Here is a 20,092-nt window from a genome sequence, read left to right on the forward strand (position 1 = left end):
GAGTGTTACGTTGCTAGCATGTGAAATGAGTGCAATTGTATGGTAGTTTGAACATTCTTTGGCATTGCCTTTCTTTGGGATTGGAATGAAAATTGGCCTTCTCCAGTCTTGTGGCCACTGCTGAGCTTTCCAAATTTGTTGGCATATTGAGTGCAGCACTTTTACAGCCTCATCTTTTAGGATTTTAAATAGCTCATTTTTGAGTATAGGTATGTTCCGAAGATTGCATAGGGCATCCTTATACTAAAAATGATTCCTTATTTATCTGAAATTCAAATGTAACTGGCCCCCTGTGTTGTTGGTGACTTACCACATCCATTGTGTGTTGGTTGTATTTTCTCCAGAGAGAGCCTCTGGAGAAAATAGTGCAGGCTAGCCAGCAATAACTTTTAAATGGTTGCAGAGTTCTTCCTTGTATTGTTGGAAAGAAAAATGTGTAACCGATGCTCTATTGTTGGGCATTCATGGTGTTTCCTTTTCTCTCCTCTCCTCTTTCCTCCCCCTCCCACCTCCATCCTTTTCCTCCCCTTTCCCCCCCACTTCCCCTCCTCCTTTTTCTCCTCCTCCTTCTAACTTTGCCTTCCATCTCTCTAGCTTACCTATTTGGAGTTTAATCTTTGTCCATATCTTTAATTCTTTCTTTCTTTTCTTTTCATATTTTTGTCAAATGGGTGGCACAGCATAGCACAGCACATGGGATTTTAGTCTCCCAACCAGAGATAGAATAGAGCCCATGTCCCCTACATTGAAATCATGGAGTCTTAACCACTGGATCACCAGGAATGTCCTAGCATCTTTAATGCTTCGTGGACCACTCAGCCGAGGCCCTCAGGGCTAGGATTAGGGAAATCCAGGACCAGAACTTTCACAGCTTGCTGAGCCATCCAAGGGGATGACTCCCATGTTTCCATGTAGGCACTCTCTAGGTGTTACTGAGTCCAAGCTTGCTCTGCTCACCGCACAACAGGCCAATTAACCAAGAGCAGGGTGTTGAGGCAAAGAATATGCTTTTATTTGGAAAGCAGGCAGACTGAGAAGGTGGTAATGTCTCAAAATAACCACCGTTTGGGGTCTGGATGCCAGGTTCTTTTATAGAATAGAGAAGGGAGAGGTGAGGCAGTAAAGTAAAAAGACCATTAATCTCACAAATATCTCCTGGAATGGCCAACCTTGGGAGGAGATGTGTTAATTTCTTCCTTCCTGTAGCCATCCACAGGTGTTCAGGGTCCTGAACAAAGGGATTTTGGCTTAAACTTCAGGCAGAGGGGGACGGTTCCCCAAGGCAGGCCTTTATATAAGGACAGTGTCCTTCTAGTGAACAGGAAAAATGAGAAGCAAAGGTTGAAGTAAAAGAAACAGATCTGATATGGAGTCAGTTCCTCTCTGTAACACAGGCAAGAGATGGGGGGAATAAAAGTAGAAAGTAAAAAGCCGCAAAACTTAGTGTTGCCTTCAGTGAAGGGAAGGATGTGAAGGATGAATGGCATGGCAGAAGCTGCCAAATCACATCAGCTGCTGCTGCAGGAAATCTGTTGGCCAACCTCGTGCACACTCGGTACAGCCCAGCGCCTTGCTGGAGCCCAGAAGAGAAAGCGGGCTGGGTCCTGAATCAAGGCAGCAGGTGGGTGAGAGCCTGAGGGCCCCCCTTATAGCCAGGAATCTTAGCTGGCTTGATTTCTGGTGTTTTTCCAAAATGTAAATTGAGTTGGGAGGCCTGCATGCAGTAGGCTTTCATCTAGGTTGTCTAGACCAGTGGTTGCCAACCTTTTTGGTACCAGGGACCAGTTTTCATGGAAGAGTTTTTCCATGGAAGGGGGGAGAGGGGTTGGATGATGTAAGTGCATTACATTTATTGTGTACTCTATTTCTAACCTAAAGCTGCCACTTATCTGACAGGAGATACCAGTCCAAGGCCCAGAGGTTGGGGACCCCTGGTGTAAATGATTGATTTGTTACACAAGTCAGTAAATCAATGACTCAATGATCAGTATTCTCCTCCCTGGGCATTTACTTCTTCATCTATTTAAGGTGAGCGCTCTTTCAGCTCCAAGAACAAGGTTAATTTCTGATTCCTTTCCATGTTTTTTTCTTTTTTCCAAAGACTATGATCAGGACAGAATTTTCTTCCTTCTTTTTTTAAGCTTATTTTTAATTGGAGGATACTTGTTTTACAATGTTTTGTTGGTTTTTTCACTACAACATGAAACAGCCATAAGTATACATATATCCCCTCCTCTTGAACCTCCCTCTCACCCACCCACCCCTAAATTTTCCTATAAAGGACCAGCTAGTAAAAATTTTCAATTTTGAGCCATATGGTCTCTGTCACAACTACTCAGCTAGGCTGTGATAGGGTGAAAGCAGTCACAGATAGTAGGTAAATGAATGGGCACAGCTGTGTTCCAATAAAACATTTTTAATATTAGCTTGGTACAAAAGTAATTGTGGTTTCAGACCATGAATTTTAAATCATTATAACTCGGCTCAAACATATCTTTATTAATCAAAATAAGAGCCATTACAATTAACACATTTTTGCCAACGAGAAATAAGTTTGTTTATCCCTGCAGCATAAAAATGTATACTTCACGATTCAGCTAACTCTTGGAAAGCATTTTCTGCATCCTGCTAGTGGTGGAAGCATTTTCCCTGCAAAAAGTTGTTGAGATGCTTGAAAAAGTAGTCGGTTGGTGAGAGGTGAGGTGCATTTGGTGGATGAGGGAAACTTTGTAACCCAGTTCACTCAGCTTTTGAAGTGCTGGTTGCGTGATATGCAATTGGTTGTTGTCATGGAGAGGAATTGGGCCTTTCTGTTGACCAATGCTGGTTGCAGGTGTTATTTTCAGTGCATCTCATCTATTTGCTAAGCATACTCTCAGAGGTAATGGTTTTGCCAGAATTCAGAAAGCTGTAGTGGATCAGACAGGCAGCAGACCACCAAGCAGTGACCATGACCTTTTTGGGTGCAAGTCTGGCTTTGGGAAGTGCTTTGGCGCTTCTTCTCAGTCCAGCCACCGAGGTGGTTGTTGCCTGTTGTCGTATAAAGTCCACTTTTTATTGTACATCACAGTCTGATTGAGAAATGGTTCACTGCTGTTCCATAGAATAAGAGAAGATGACACTTCAAAATGACGATTTTTTTGATTTGCAGTCAGCTCTTAAAGCACCCACTTATCGAGCTTTTTCACCTTTCCAATTTGCTTCAAATGCCAAGCAACCATAGAATGGTCCATGTTGAGTTATTTGGCAACTTCTCATGTAGTTGTAAGAGCATCAGCTTTGACAGTGACTGTCAGTTGTCATTGTCAACTTTCGATGGCTGGCCACTGTACTCCTCGTCTTCAAGGCTCTCGTCGCCTTTGCAAAACTTCTTGAACCACTGCTGCACTGTGCATTTGTTAGCAGTTCCTGGGCTAAGTGCGTTGTTGATGTTGCGCGTTGTCTCTGCTGCTTTACGACCCATTTTTACCTCCAATAAGAAAATCGCTCGAATTTGCTTTTTGTCTAACATTGTTTCCATAGTCTAAAATATAAAGTAAACAGCAAGTAATAAATCATTAGCAAAAAAAACACACACATTAAAATGGTGTATAACATAACCACATTTCTTAAGAATGTATTCTAATATCAAACAGCAAATTTCAACAATGCAAAACCACAATTACTTTTGCACTATTAGGTAGTTAGAATAGGCAAAAGGAGTCCAGAATGGCGGTGGCTAATAGATAAGGAAGAGAAAAGCCTGCAAAAATAGAACAAAGAAAGGTCCGAGGACCAGAGTGAGGACCTCAGGTAAAACAAACAACACTCCTGGCTGGCCCAATTTACACAGAACAGGCCCAGGAAGAGAAAAACATATAAAAAGAGGAGCCAAAGCTAGCTCTCTCTCTCCCACTCTCCCGTGTGCTGGGGCGCTCTTCTCTTGGCGTCTTTGGATCCACGTGCCCTCATGCCTCGAAGATGGATTTTCCTGCTATCTTCTAAATACAATAGAGCTGTAACACTGATTTGTCTAAGAGCTATAACATGGTCCATTCAAGACCTGAGAGCTGTAACATGGTCTGTCCAAGACCCGAGAGCTGTGACACGCCCAGGGGGCTTTAGTGTCCGTCACTCCAAATCTTTGTTGTGACGAGACAAAAACCCAGGAACATACACTCGCCTGACAGCACCAAGCTAACAGACACTGAACCCTGAATTTCATATAATGTTCATGTGTCCAGATATGCTCTTCTTCTTTTTTTCTATTTAAAAGTAAAATCTATTCTTATTCATGGAGTCCACAAAGCAGGCAGGTTTGGCCCATGGGTCATAGTTGGTCGACCCTGCTGGAGATTCAAGAGCAAACATATCTTCCAGGAAGTTTCCTGAGTGCCTTAAACAGGACGTTCAGATTGAGGATGCTGTTCCTCCTTGGAGTGTACACACTGATCACCATGTCGGCCACACTGGCTTTCATAGACACATAACCAACCTCAGATGGCTTCCATGTCAAATCCTTCATAACCCGGTTCAATATGTCACCAGTGTGTCCTATTTTGGTGGATTCTTTCTTGTCACATAACACAGACACCACACTCCTTTCTACAGACAATGTTTGAGCTTCGCCCTTTGTCTGAGTGCCTGGCACTCTTCTCTGTGACCGGCCAGGTTGTACCCCTTCCGTAAGTGGCAGCCTCTGCTGAGGAACCTCCCCCCAAACTACTCTGGTCTCTGTCTTCCCTGAACTCCAACCACCGTATGGCATGGGACTTCAACATTCCCACCTGACAGGTCAGTCTGCCCAGGCTCAGGTTCCTGTTACTCACTCTGTGGCCTTGAACAAGTCCCAACAGCGTCTAAACGATGCTGATAATAATGCTCACCTCTGTAGGCTTAAAAAAATAGTCACAACCTAAAAGTTGCATTATGTTTCATTCGGTGGGAATTTTTAGGACTTCAGGCCCAAGAGGCAGCATCTTAAGTGGCCCTGAGAAAACTGCTCTGAGGAGGCAAGCAAGGGGAGCCAAATTATATAGAAGTTTTGCAAAGGAGGGCAGGTAGTCTGATTGTCAAAAGCTTACTGTGAATCAAAGAAAACCAGACATCCCAAGTTAAGGAATGTGTTGCTTTCCTATGTATGGGAAGATGTAAGAATCTGGGTCACAGAAATCATTCCTTTGATACGTACCTCAGCTGTCTGGGGCAGTTTCCTGTGTTTCCGCATTGTGAGTTCCTCAGGGCTCACCATCCGGAGTGGCTGCGGTCTGATGGCAGCTAGTTGGCAGGTATTCTTTCCTTCCTGAGTTCCCTCAGGGCTCATCTGCTCACCATCCATGGTAGCTACAACTGCTGATGACTGTGACATCGCTTGTTTACTGATATGGCAGGAAGTATTCCATTCTGCACCTCATAGGGCTGCTGTGAGAGTTAATTGAGATGATTTCTATAAAATGCTTACACCAGAGCCTGGCCCCAATAGTAGGAAAACATTAATAAATGCCGACTACAGTTATACTTCTATGTTGTTTGACATTTTTCCAGGAGGCTGTATGTCTATGATATGTATATGATTTTTAAAAGACAAAAAGTAAAAAAAGTACTCTTTTAGGTCTAAAACAGAAGTACAAAAATATTGTTGTAATTTTTTCAGAGAAACTTGTAATTGACATGTGGCACTGTTGACTTAAAAAAATATTCACAACCTAATGACAGTTGTTTTATTCAGTGGAAATCTTTAGGACATCAAGCCCAGGAGGCAACATCTCAAGTAACCCTGAGAGCTTTGAGTAGGTGAGGGGATGAGCCAGGTTATACAGAAATTTTATAACAAAGGGCAGGTAGTCTAAACATGAAAAAATTATATTGTTAATTAAGAAAACCAGATATCTCAAATCAAGGAACTGAGCGCTTCCCTTTGTACAGACAGATGCTAGAGTCGACTCACTGAAATTATTACTTTGATATGCACCTCAGCTCTCTGGGCCCCGGGTCCTTTGTTTTCACATCCTGAGCTTCCTTCCCTCAGGGCTTACCCTGGGGAGTGGCTGTAGTCTGATGGTTGCTGATATTCTTTCCCTTCCTGAGTTTCCTTAGGGCTCACCGGCTCACACTGGCGGGCTGCAATCACTGATGACGATGACATCCTTGTTTACTGATATGTCAGGAAATATTCCATTTCTCAGCACAGATCCCAAGAGTTCAGCTCAATGAGTTTTTCAATATTAGTAAATTTTCTGAATCAAAGCAGAGAACATCTGGAAAACCCCTGAGGGAGAGAAGAGTAATTCGTGCTTGAGGGAGGTGACATTCTTTTAGGAACAGTGTCATCTCCCAAATGAGGGTCTGATTACAATCAAGAAAGAAGCCAGTTAACATGCAGACCATAAATGTGCCGCAAGGAGAAAACAGGCCTTCAGTGACTGTCCTAAAGGCCTCTGTTTGATGGATGTGTCGCCTGAGCCTGCGTGGCAGGCACCTTGCTGGTCCTTGGTCCCCAGCTTACGTGATGCTGAGAGAAGGCTGAGACCGCGGTTTCCCTGGAGAGGTCTCAACACGTATTCTCCCCCAGGGACAGCGTTTAAACTCATTAATCCAAGATTGCCAAACAGACACACACATTCATCATCTCAGTGCCATTAGGTTGGAGGAAATTGAAATAGCACAGAAAGTGAGATTCATTCTTTGACGCAGGAATGTTGGCTGAGAGTTTTCAGGAGTGTCTGAGCAAATGGCAGCCTAGCAGTTCACCACCTTACCCAGGGCAGAGGGGTGGACAGAAGTAACCTTTCCTCTGTACCTACTACAGACGTGCTGAGCACAGGACTGCCTGCTCTACACGCATAAGCTGATCTCATTCTTCACAGAAGAATGAAAGATGAAGGTAAGATTCCTCTTCCACAATGAGAGCGCTGACACCCGGAGCGGTGGAAGGACTCGCACAGGTCATGTCGCTGGTCAGTGGGGGAGTTGATCCCGGTCCAGCTGGGTCTAAAGCGTGTTATCACCTCTGCGTGCTGGAAGAACAGGGCTCCCTGGATCTTGTGTCCACTTAAAAAATAGAAAATTTTTTTAAATTTAAAAATAGAAATTAAAAAAAAAATAGAAATTGAGTTATATTTTATTTGGTGGGAATTTTTAGGACTTCAGGCCTGGGAGGCAGCATCTCAAGTGACCGTGGAAGAACTGTTCTGAGAAACCGAGGGGAGGAGTCAGGTTATATAGAAGTTTGCAGCAAGGAGCAGGTAGTCTGAACATCAAAAGATTATTGTTAATTAAGGAAAGTCAGATATCTCAAGTTAAGGAATTTAGTGCTTTTCTAAGCATGGGAAGATACAAGAGTCTGGGCTTGCTAAAAATCATTCCTTTCACATGTGTCAGGTGAGTGCACAGAAAAAGAGAGCTCTTTTTTAATACAAATAAATATTTTAATAAAATATTTTATTTAATAATTAAAATAATCAAATATTTAAATAAAAATATTTAATAAATGAAATATTTTAATAAATAAAAACATGCACCTTAGCTTTCTGGGGCCAGCAACTTGTCTTCTAAGATCCTCCTCCCCCAGCTCCTCAGTGCTCACATAGTGTTCACCGTGGCAGCAGCTCAATAGCTGTCAGATTGCAGGTATTCTCCTTCCTGAATTCTCTTAGGGCTCACCAGCTCACACCACGGGGCTGCCACTGCTGGTGACCGTGGCACCCTTGTTTACTTATGGCAGCAGATACTCCGTTTCACACTTTAAGCCCCTCATCCTCTCTGTCAGGAAGCAGAAGTATGGGGAGATGAATGATTTGCCCAGGGTCATTTTGGTTTAATAATGTATCTGGTGTTGGTGGTGGTGTTGTGCATTTGCTAAGTCACGTCTGACTCTTTGCAGCCCCATGAACCGAAGCACACCAGGCTTCCCTGTCCTCACTATCTCCTGAGGTTTGCTTACACTTGTGTCCATTGAGTCAGTGATACCATCCAACCATCTGATCCTCTGTCACCCACTTCTCCTCCTGCCTTCAATCTTTCCCATCATCAGGGTCTTTTCCAGTCAGTTCTTTGCATCAGGTGGCCAAAGTATGGGAGCTTCAGGTTCAGCATCAGTCTTTCCAGTGAATATTCAGGGTTGATTTCCTTTAGGACTGACCAGTTTGATCTCCTTGCTGCCCAAGGGACTCTGAAGAGTCTTCAGCACCACAGATCAAAAGCATCAATTCTTCAGCTCTTGGCCTTATTTATGGTCCAGTTCTCATATCCGTACATGACTGCTGGAAAAACCATAGTTTTGACTATACAGACCTTTGTCGGCAAAGTGATGTTTATGCTTTTTAATATGCCGTCTGGGTTTGTCATAGCTTTTCTTCCAAGGAACAAGCGTCTTTTAATTTCATGGCGGCAGTCACCATCCACAGTGATTTCGGAACCCAAGAAAATATAAAGTCTGTCACTGTTTCCATTGTTTCCCCATCTATTTGCCATGAAGCGATGAGCCTAGATGCCATGATCTTAGTTTTTTGAATGTTAAGTTTCAAGCCAGCTTTTTCACTCTCCTTACCTTTATCGAGAGGTCCTTTAATTCCTCTTCCATATCCTGGTGTTTGCCACCAGTTCCTGACAGAGCTCCTGAAATTCTAGTTACTTCCTGAGTGACAGGGATGCTGGGAGCATCTTTTGGGGAGCATTTGTTCCTTGACACAAGAGCTTCGTAGGCCCTGGGAATTTCCTGAGTAATGAGTGTTGTTTCACATCCTAATGAGATGCCTCAGTGGCTTTGGGTTGGGAGCTGGTCCATAGAAAGACCAAGGCTTGCTTGGAAGCTTGAAACTTGCGGCACCAATCCCTGAATTCTCTGGGGAGATTGTGGAGCCTGATCTCCACAATCATTGATTGTTAATAATTGATCATGCCTTCATGATGAAGCCTCATAAAACCTCTTGTGATGTTTGGAGGGCTTCCAGGTTGGTGAACGCATGGAGTTGATGGGAGAGTGGCCTGCCCTGGGGAGGGCCTGGAAACTCCCACACTCTTCACCATACCTTGCCCTGTGTGTCTCTTCATTTGGCTGTTCATCTGTACCTTTTAAAATATCATTTCTAATAAGCTAGCAAGTGTACGTACATGTAATTCTGAGTTTTGAACGGTTCTGGCAAATTAGCGAACCTGGGGAAGGGGATCATGGGAGCCCCCAGTTCATAGCCAGCTGGTCAGAAGTAGAAGTGGTCCCAAATTGCAGTTGGCCTCTGAGTCTGACTGGACTGAGCCCTTGACCTGTGAGGTCTGTGCTCACTCCAGGTAGTGAGTATCAGAGTTGAGTTCAACGATGGGACACCTGGTTGGTGTCCACCAAGAATTGGAGAATTGCTTTGTGTGAGAAAACCCACGCATTTGGAGTCACAAGTGTAGTGTGTATAGAAAACCAGAGTTTTCGCTTTAGTCATGGAGGAGGTTAATGGTAGGGCTCCACATCCCAGTTGTTATTTCTTCTTACACATCCCAAGGTGTCCACTGCATCCGCAACTTACAGAGTGTTGTGTGAGTTGCTCACTCATGTGTGACTCTTTGCGATCCCATAGACTGTAGCCTGCCAGGCTTCTCTGTCCATGTGATTCTCCAGGGAAGAATAGTGAAGCGGATAGCCTTCTCCAGGGGATCTTCCTGATGCAGGGATCGAACCCAGGTCTCCCATATTGTAGGGAGATTCTTTACCATCTGAGCCACGACAGAAGCCCCAGGAAGAAGCCAAGAAAATACTCCCTTAAAAAGTCAGCCCTTTCCTCTGTCAGTCGGCCTCTGCCTTCACATCTTGCTCTCTGCTGGGTTTCCATTAGGCTCCAGACCATGTCATCTGCAGAGAGATTTTGTAAAGCAGCACTATTTTTCTGACAGAGCCTATTTACTTCTCCACGCCCAGAGCTGGTAAAATGGCCAATTTTCTCCATTGTCCCAACATGAAAGGTTGAGATGCGTGATGACACGGGCTGACTTTCTTTTCCTTCCTCCATCAGTCAGGTTCTGAGAAATGACATCTCTCTCTCTAGAACAAGCAGAGTTCCATTTCCAGGGTTCAGCACTATTCCGGCAGAGAATTGGACTAATGGGGCTTATTCGAAGTTCCAGCCAAGCTTCAAAAGTGCTTTGCAAGAACTGGTTAAATGTGTTTTGAATAATATTATTTGATGACATTGGACAATCGACATGATGTAATGCCCACAATGAGCAGGGTATATGCCTGTTTATTTTGGTCCTACTTTAATTAGAAATGCACATGTCCACGTATATGTATTGGTGAAGGTGTCTTCAGCTACAAGTAATCAGAACATCTGATTAATAGTGTCCTCAATTAACTAGGTGTTGGTGGCTCAAGGATGTCATCAAGGATCCGTCTCTTTCCTTGCTCCCCCCCCCCCCCGTGCCACCCTCACCACAGTGGCTGTAGCAGCTTCAGGAGTATGAGGGGTTAGCACTCAAGACTCACATTGTTTTAGGAAGATAGACCCCTTCTAGGGCCAGAAAGTGGCTCTTGTCTGACGCTTGGAAATGAATTGCGTGAGGAGACACTGTGCCGTGCTTTGTCACGCAGTCGTGCCCACCTCTTTGTGACCCCATGGACTGTAGCCCACCAGGCTCCTCAGCCCATGGGATTCTCCAGGCAGGAATACTGGAGTGAGTTGCCATGCCCTCCTCCAGGGGATCTTCCCAACCCAGAGATCGAGCCCAGGTGTCCCACATTGCAGTCGGATTCTTGACCATCTGAGCCACCAGGAAAGACTTCACTGGGAAGGGGCGCCCAGGCAGAAAGCAGCAGGGTGAGGGAACCCAGGAGAACTCCTCTGCCACGTGGCTCACAGGCTTGGGTATTATGGTGATGGAGTTAGCTTCTGGGTTGTCTCTGAAACTGACTCGGGGTCCTTGCTGGTGGTGCACGCATTGTTCACCCAAGTTGGATTCCAGAGAGGAGGATTCTGGGAAGTTGGTAGGACACATGGACTGTTGTCTCCGCTTTCCTTTGACCTTTCCCAAATGCTTCTTGTTGGTGGTAGCTTGTCAGTTCTGCACTCCTTACCAGGACTCCCTGTTAAGTGGCTACTGTCATATAGGGAACCCAACTCGCCTGCACTGGCTGGCAGATTCCTCACCGCTGAGTCACCAGAGAAGTACCCCCTCAGGTGTCTGTTTCATGCATAGCATCAGTAGTGTATATGTCAATTTCCGTCTTCCAGTTCATCCCACCCCTCCCTGTTTGGGATCCGTACGTTTGTTCTCTATGTCTGTGTCTGTTTCTGCTTTGAAATGAGATCGTGCTTAGTCACTTCAGTCGTGTCTGACTCTTTGCGACCCTATGGACCATGGCCTGCCAGGCTCCTCTGTCCATGGGATTCTCAGGCAAGAATACTGGAGTGGGTTGCCATTTCCTCTCCTTCATGGGGTTCTGATGCATGTCTGCCTGTGAGAGCTTCCCAAGAATTTCACCTTGTTTGTTAAGGTGTTGGGGATTTGGATAGACTCAGGAGGACTCAAAACTATGCTAAGTGCAGGTTTGAAATGGATGAAGGGTGAAGGGCACCCCCCAGTGCAAATCCCCCAGACCTGGGTTACGTGAAGGCAAAAGGCTGGCGTGAAGCCCACTGCAACACTCAGGGTGGAACAGTGGCCTCTGTGCGTGTGGATCAAGGTTATGTGTAAGTTTAGTTTCCTTATTTGTCCTTGTTTATATTTTTCAAAATTTCTACGGTGATCAGGAATCTGCCGAGCAACCAGATGAGAATTCTATTTAAAAAAATATTTTCCTCCTCTTCTTTTTTCCCATTTTATTTATTTTTTAATTGAAGGATTCTTGCTTAACAGAATTTTGTTGTTTTCTGTCAAACATCAACAAAAATTTTATTTTAAAATATTTTATAGAGAGGAATATAATCAAAATAGGTTTGTTTTTTAAGAAGTTTGAAGCCGTGGGCTCCATTTGTCACATAACTGCTTGTCCAGCATCATTTTCTCTTTCTTTTCCCTCCTGCCTCTTTCTAACAGCTATTAACAGTGACAGATACCATTTACTGAGCATTGTACTATGTACGGCCCAGGCTCAATGCCTGACCTGCATAGTAATCCTGGACAGCTGTACTATTGTAATTCGTATTTCAAAGATGAGGAAAGTGAGAAAAACCTCTGGCACTTGGCCCCTTTGAGCTAGAGATGTCTGGTGCCATTGCTCTTGCTTCTAACATTGTTGTTGCTAAGGGCTAAGTCATGTCCGACTCTTTTGCAACCCCATGGACTGTAGGTTCCTTTGTCCATGGGATTTCCCAGGCAAGAATACTGAAGCAGATGGCTAACAAACACATGAAAAGATGCTCAACATCGCTCATTATTAGAGAAATGCAAATCAAAACCACCATGAGATATCACCTCACATTGGTCAGAATGGCCATCATCAAAAACTCTGCAAACAATAAATGCTGGGGAGGGTGTGGAGAAGGAATGCTTTTGCCTTGTTGGTGGGAATGTGAACTGATACAGCCGCTATGGAAGATGGTATGGAGAGTCCTTAAAAAACTAGGAATAAAACCACAATGTGACTCAGCAATCCCACTTGTAGGCATATACCCTGAGGAAATCAGGGTTGAAAAAAGACACCTGTGTCCCATTGTTCATTGCAGCACTGTTTACAATAGCTAGAACACGGAAGCAACCTAGACGCCCATCAACAGATGAATGGATAAAGAAGTTGTGGTCCATATACACAATGGAATATTACTCAGCCATAAAAGGAATGCATATGAGTCCGTTCTGGTGAGGTGAATGAACCTAGAACCTATTACACAGAGCGAAGTGAATCAGAAAGAGAAAGATAAATATCGTATTCTAACGCACATATATGGAATATAGAAAAACGGTACTGAAGAATTTATTTACAGGGCAGCAATGGAGAAACAGACATAGAGAGTAGACTTATGGACATGGGGAGGGGGGAAGGGAGGGTGAGATATATGGGAAGAGTAACATGGAAACTTACATTCAGTTCAGTTCAGTCGCTCAGTCGTGTCCAACTCTTTGTGACCCCATGAATTGCAGCACGCCAGGCCTCCCTGTCCATCATCAACTCCCGGAGTCCACTCAAACTCTTGTCCATTGAGTCGGTGATGCCATCCAGCCATCTCATCCTCTGTCGTCCCCTTCTCCTCCTTCCCCCAATCCCTCCCAGCATCAGGTTCTTTTCCAGTGAGTTAACTCTTCACATGAAGTGTCCAAAGTACTGGAGTTTCAGCTTCAGCAGCAGTCCTTCCAATGAACACCCAGGACTGATCTCCTTTAGGGTGGGCTGGTTGGATCTCCTTGCAGTCCAAGGGACTCTCAAGAGTCTTCTCCAGCACCACAGTTCAAAAGCATCAATTCTTCAGCACTCAGCTTTCTTCACAGTCCAACTCTCACATCCATACATGACCACTGGAAACACCATAGCCTTGACTAGACTGACCTTTGTTGGCAAAGTAATGTCTCTGCTCTTTAATATGCTGTCTAGTTTGGTCATAAGTTTCCTTCCAAGGAGTAAGCATCTGTCAATCTCATTACATTACCATATGTAAAATAGATAGCCAACAGGAATTTGCTGTATGGCGCAGGAAACTCAAAACAGGGGCTCTGTATCAACCTAGAAGGGTGGGATGGGAAGGGAGATGGGAGGGAGGTTCAAGAGGGAGGAGATATATGTATACCTATGGCTGATTCATGTTGAGGTTTGACAGAAAACAAAATTCTGTAAGGCAATTATTCTTCAATTAAAAAAAAAAAGGAATACTGGAGCAGATTGCCTTTTCCTTCTCTAGGGGATCTTCCTGACCCAGGGATCAAATCTGCATCTCCTACAATAGCAGGCGGGTTCTTTATCATGGCTGAGCCACCAGGGAAACCCTGCTTCTATCATTACCTGTTGCTCTTTGTTCCTTTCACCATCTCTCCTTCTCTCGTCTTTCAAAATTTATCCATCAGATACCTATGTCAATTCTATGGTTACAACCCGAGATTTCTCAACTTCATGATTGGCATTTTGAACCAGATAATTCTCTACTGAGGCGGCGGGATGTTTCACAGCATCCCTGGATTCTACCCGCTAGACCCAGTAGCAGTCTCCACGCACACCCAGTGATAACAGCAAATAAGTCTCCAGACATTGCCAGATGCCCCTAGAGACCAAAATCGTCCCCATTAAGAACCATTGATATACACAATGGCATATTGCTCAGTTATAAAAAGGAACGCATTTGAGTCAGTTCTAATGAGGTGGATGAACCTGGAGCTTATTATACAGAAGTCAGAAAGAGAAAGACAAATACTGTATATTAACGCATATGTGTGGAATTTAGAAAGACGGTACCAATGATCCTTTGTGCAGGGCAGCAAAGGAGACACAGATGTAAAGGACAGACTTTTGGACTCAGTGGGAGAAGGCAAGGCTGGGGTGATGTGAGAGAATAGCATTGAAATGTGTATATTACCATATGTAAAATAGATGACCAGTGCCAGTTCAATACACGAAGCCCAGCATGCAGAGCTGGTGCTCTGGGACCACCCAGAGGGATGGGGTGGGGAGGGAGGTGGGAGAGGGGGTTCAGGATAGGGGGACACATGTAATCCTGTGGCAAATTCATGTTGATGTATGGCAAAAAAATCACAATTTAGTAATTATCCTCCAATTAAGATAAAGTAATCAAACAAAAATCTGATCAGACCACATTCAGACTCCAAAGACCAAAAAAAAAAAAAAAAAAGGTCATACCTGGGCTTATTGCCACAAGCAAGGAACAGAGAATTGTCATCAGAATCCACTGTCAGATGGCTGTGCTGCCCACGCCCCTTCTTAATAGACAGTAAACACCTGTGAACTGTTCCCCTTAAAATAAATAAATAAATAAACCACTGATTTAGCCTGATTGCCATGCTCCATGTAAAGAAGGATTCTGGAGTACCTCTGGTTGGAACAGCACAGATAGGAACCCAGGAAAACAGCTTGTACCCTTCTGGCGAAGCCCCCATGCTCACTCATAGCAGCTGCCACCTGCTAGGACATTCCAGGGCAGGATCTGACAGTCGCTTGGAGTGCCTCCGGCAACAGGAGCAGGAGATGGAGGCTAAAGTGAGACATTTCCTGCCACTTGTCCTGAAAGCTGGGATGGTGTGGTCGGAATGGGTCATCTGGGCCATTCTTGGCCAGCGAAGGCCAGGGGCCCCCAAGCTGGTCTGAGGATGGCGCTTCTGAATGGAGATCAAGTTCTTGACAAAGATACCCCAGAAGGAAGCTGAAAGATCAGTGAACTTGGACAAGTCAGATGAACCCTTTGAGAATATTCATGCTTCTTTCTATCTCTTCCTGGGACAGAAGGTTGATGTGGCCAAACCAGTCCACTCCATCCCTCCACCTGCTTCACTCTTCTTTGGAGCATCTGATGTTTTATTGTATTTGTGTTTACCCTCTGTCTCCCCAGATTAAATTTCAGTAACGAAAGCAGGGGAGGCTGGTACATCCTTGAAGCCTATGACAGTGGCGAACACAGTAAATGCTCAATAAAGACATGCAGAATGAAGGCACACGACACACCCAGTGGGGAAGCTGCTTGAAAATATGTCTCGGGTCATAGACATGTCATACCCTTTGGATTCAGTGTTTTACTTCTGAGAATCAGTAGCTCCCACCCCAAATAATCCAACATGAAAGAAAAGCCTTAGGTTAATCCTACAGTGGCTAAAATACAAGCAATCTGAAAAAAAATCTAAGTAATCAAGATTAAGGGCATAATTGAAACCACCCTGATAAATCTACTTGGTAGAATTCCAGGTAGCCTTTACAAACATCATTTACAGTAAGATGAGCTAATACTGCAATACACAGACAGGAAACTAGACTCCATAATGCAAAATTGTGTGTGCAACCCAACTGCTGAGGTTATAGGGGTGATCTTCTTTTTACACTATTGCTGGGAATATCATGCAGAGTCCCTTTGGAGGACAATTTGGAAATCCCTATCAAAATGCAAGGGTTCATGTCACTTAACCCTCCAACTGCATTTCTAGAAATTAATTTGCTAGGAATTCCTTTATTTCTAGTAATCTATCCTAGAATATACCTGGAAATAAGTCTAATGTCTGTGAATGGGGGACAGTGGTTAAATAAATTACTGTTTATCAATATATCAGAATACTATGCAGTCATTAAAAATGAGGAGCTATGCATGTCCTGACACAGTAATACGTGCAACACAAAATTAGTTAATTGCAAAATGTGTTTGTACGTGAGCGATGTTGTATTTGGTAATAAAAGAGTAAACATTTTTTTTAATCTAGAGGAACAGATAAGAAACCCTTGCCGATGGCTTTCTCCAAAGGATAGAGGAACATTTTCTGTCTGTGCTGTTGATTTCTGTGATGTTTAAAAGCTTTTCACATAGCTGAAAAAGGAATACACTGACCCCATGACATGAAGGCGCTCACGTAAGCCAACAAAACCAGGCACCCGAAGACTGGAAGGGACTCTATCAAGGTGTTATTAACTGTGATCATTCCTGAGTCGTGGGAGAATGGGCAGTTTTTGTCTTGTTACTTTTGATGGAAGACTTCTAAAGAGCCTGTGTGATCTCTACAGAGGACAAAGCCCTCCCACCAGTCCTCTTTGTTTGAATCCGGGGTGGTGCTCAGGATGTAGAATGTTCTGTCGATGTAACCTGTGGTCGTGCGGTGTCCTCTCTCCCCAGGATGGATGACATCCAACTCTGCAACGACATCATGGACTTGAAGCAGGAACTGCAGAACTTGGTCGCCATCCCAGGTAACCATGGGGACCCCACCTCCGCCAGACAGCTGCTCAGAGTCCCTGTCTGGAAGGCCCTAGCGCAGCCTCATTCTTGCAACTCAGGGCTCCCGATCGCGTGGCTCAACCAACTCCACACGAGGCAGACCTCGTTCAAGTCCTAATTCTGCCCACCTCCTTGGCCTCGGGCAAGTCATGTTATTTCTCTGAGACTCAGTCTCGCCTCCTCTGAAAATGGGGTAGGAATAGTAATAGTACCTAATTCATTGGGTATAAATCTCATTGTGATGAATGAAACGATGCAAACCACGTGCTAAGCTTGATGGCTGGTCCAAAGAGTCCAGCAAATATTAGCAATGATTATTCTTATTATCCTGTTAGGGTATAGGTAGAGTATGGTGGTTACAAGCTCTGATTTTGGAGTCAAACCTACCTCTGTCACTTATGAATCATGTGTCCTTGGGCAAGTTATTTCACTACAACGCAGTTTCTTCGTCTCTAATCTGGGACAATCATACTGTCTGTCTCAAAGGACTGTTGTGAGATTGACAAAGGGGATAAAACATGTAAAGTGCTTAGCAGGCGTCCAAGGTGGTAAAGAATATGTCTGCCAGGCAGGAGACTTGGGTTCGATCCATGGGTCAGAGAGATCCCCTGGAGAAGGAAATGGCAACCCATTCTAATATTCTTGCCTAGAAAATCCCACTGACAGAGGACCTAGCAGGCTACAGTCCATGGGGTCTCAAAGAGTCAGACATGACTTAGCGACTAAACAACTACAACATCCTATTTAAGTGCTTAACAAATTAGCACTGTTGTTATTGGGCTTCCCACATGGCGCTAGTGGTAAAGGACCCACCTGCCAATGCAGAAGACCCAAGAGATGCAGCTTCGATCCCTGGGCCGGGAAGGTCCCCTGGAGGAGGGCACAGCCACCCACTCAAGTATTTTTGAGAATCCCATGAACAGAGGAACCTGGCAGGCTGCAGTCCATAGAGTTGCACCTGACTTGGACACAACTGAAGCAATTTAGCACACACATATTATTATTATTATTATTGTTATCATTAATCTGAGCTTCCTGGTGGCTCAGACGGTAAACAATCTGCCTGCAGTGTGAGAGACCTGGGTTCAACCCCTGGATTGGGAAGATCCCCTGGAAGAGGGCATGGCAACCCCACTCCAGTATTCTTGCCTGGAGAATCCCATGGATAAAGGGGCCTGGTGGGCTACAATCCCTAGGGTCACAAAGAGTTGGACAGTACTGAGTGCCTCAGCACAGCACAGCATGTCATCAACCTAACACATCCTTCTCATCCTTCAGGTCATAGCTTCTTTGACCCATTTCCCAAAGAATGCCTTCCTTGCCCATCCAAGCTGGGTTAGATGCCTCTGGGGGCACTTACACTTCTCAACATACAGACAATCCCCAACTTACAGTTTGATCTAACAATTTTTGGATTTTATAATGCTGTAAAGTCTCTCAAAATGTCTCCAGATGTTGCCAGATATCCCCTGGCCAGGGAGGTAGGCAAATTGCCGCCTGAGAAACACTTTAAAATCCAGAGATTTGGGTTTGAAGCCAGGATTGCCAGCTAAATGACTTTCACTGAGCACCTTGATTTCTTGAGCCTTAAATTCTTTGTCTGCAAAATGAAACAAACCATGAGGCATGCACACGGTTGTTGTGGATATGCCCCGAGATGACATAAGATAGCAAACATACTTTATTCTAACAGGAGTGTGTGCAATGATTACAGAATCTTCTGGCATCATTGCTTTAATGAGCACCTACTAGTTGCTTTAATGAGCAACTACTAAGGCTTCCCTGGTGGCTCAGAAGGTAAAGAGTCTGCCTATGGCGCGAGATCCCCTGGAGAAGGGCATGGCAACCCACTCCAGTATTCTTGCCTGGAAAATCCCATGGACAGAGGAGCCTGACGGGCTGCAGTCCACGGGGTCGCAAACAGCTGGACGTGACTGAGTGACGGCCACTTTCACTGGATGCCAGGCACTGTGCAGGCCCTGAGAGGACACAAGTGAGTAGCCAGCCCTAACTGAAAGGGGGTGACGGGACTTCCTTGGTGGCCCAGTGATTAAGACTCCTGGCATCCAATGCAGGGGACGTGAGTTTGATCTCTGGTTGGAAAACTGAGATCCCACATGCTATGTGGCACGGCCCCCCAAAATAAATAATGATAATAAATAAATAGAATTTAAGAAAAGGGGAAGTAACAGCTCTGGCTGTGGGGCTTCTTCTTGAGGCAATTAAAATGTTCTAAAATCAATTGTTAGGATGACATGGAGTCCAAGTTCACTCTACTTGCCTCATGATAGGCCAGTAAATCCAAGACAAGGTGTTAAGACAGGGAAGGGACTTTATTTGGTAGCCGGCTGAAAGAGACGATGGCAGGCTAGTGTCTCAAAATAACCATCGTGTGGGGCCTGGATGTCAGAGATGGGGGGGAGGTGAGGAAACAAAAAGACCATTTAATTCCTACAACTGTCTCCTAGAATGGCAAACCTCAGGCGGGGTGCGGTGTGTTAATTTCTTTCTTTCTGCCATCTACAGGTGGATGGGGTTATTTTAGTTTAACAGTTCGGCAGAGGCAGCAGGGTTCCCTGAGGCAAGCCATTATGTATGCTGATAATAAAAAAACGCGCAAACGAGGGTTAAAGGGCTTAAGAACAGATTCAGCAGGGAGTCATAATTAACCCTTCCTGGTTACTTCAAAACAATAGAACTTTAGGACTAGGATCCTGCCGCCAGGGGCTGGAGAAGAGAGTCCCTCTTTGCGTCTTCCAGCTCCTGATGGTTTCCATCAATCCTCGCTCCGTGGCTTGTAGCTGCCTTATTCCAGTCTCTGCCTCTGTCAGGGCCCTTCTCTCTTTGTGTATCTCTGTCATGTCCTCTTTAAAAAAAAAATTATTTTGGCTGCACCAGGTCTTCGTTGTAGCACGCGGGACCTTCCATCTTTGTTGTGGCATGTGGGACCTAGTTCCCCAACCAGAGATGGAACCTGGGTCCCCTGCACTGGGAGGGCAGAGTCTTAGCCACTGGCCCACCAGGAAAGTCCCCATCTCTTCTCATAAGAACAGAAATTATTGCATTAAGGGCTCACCTGAATGAGTATGACCTCATCTTAACTAACTACATCCACAAAAACCCTATTCCCAAGTAGGGTATTTCCAAATAAAATTAGGGGTGGCCAAAAGGAGAAGAGGGCTTCAGAGGATGAGACGGCTGGATGGCATCACCGATGCAATGGGCATGAACTTGGGCAAAGCTTGGGAGATGATGAGGGACAGAGAGGCCTGGCATGC

At 44.8% G+C, this 20,092-nt stretch overlaps 1 protein-coding gene across 1 annotated transcript in view; it reads left to right on the forward strand.

The window, feature by feature from the left end:
• C25H16orf45 (chromosome 25 C16orf45 homolog) overlaps positions 1 to 20,092 on the forward strand; it is a 146,063-nt gene that overhangs the window by 115,876 nt on the left and 10,095 nt on the right. The window contains exon 3 of the mRNA XM_005697522.2: positions 16,713 to 16,786. Coding sequence (XP_005697579.2) covers positions 16,713 to 16,786 — 74 coding nt within the window. The remainder of the gene's footprint in view (positions 1 to 16,712; positions 16,787 to 20,092) is intronic.

The sequence above is a fragment of the Capra hircus genome, chromosome 25 (assembly GCF_001704415.2).
Source record: "Capra hircus breed San Clemente chromosome 25, ASM170441v1, whole genome shotgun sequence".
Lineage (NCBI taxonomy): Eukaryota > Metazoa > Chordata > Mammalia > Artiodactyla > Bovidae > Capra > Capra hircus.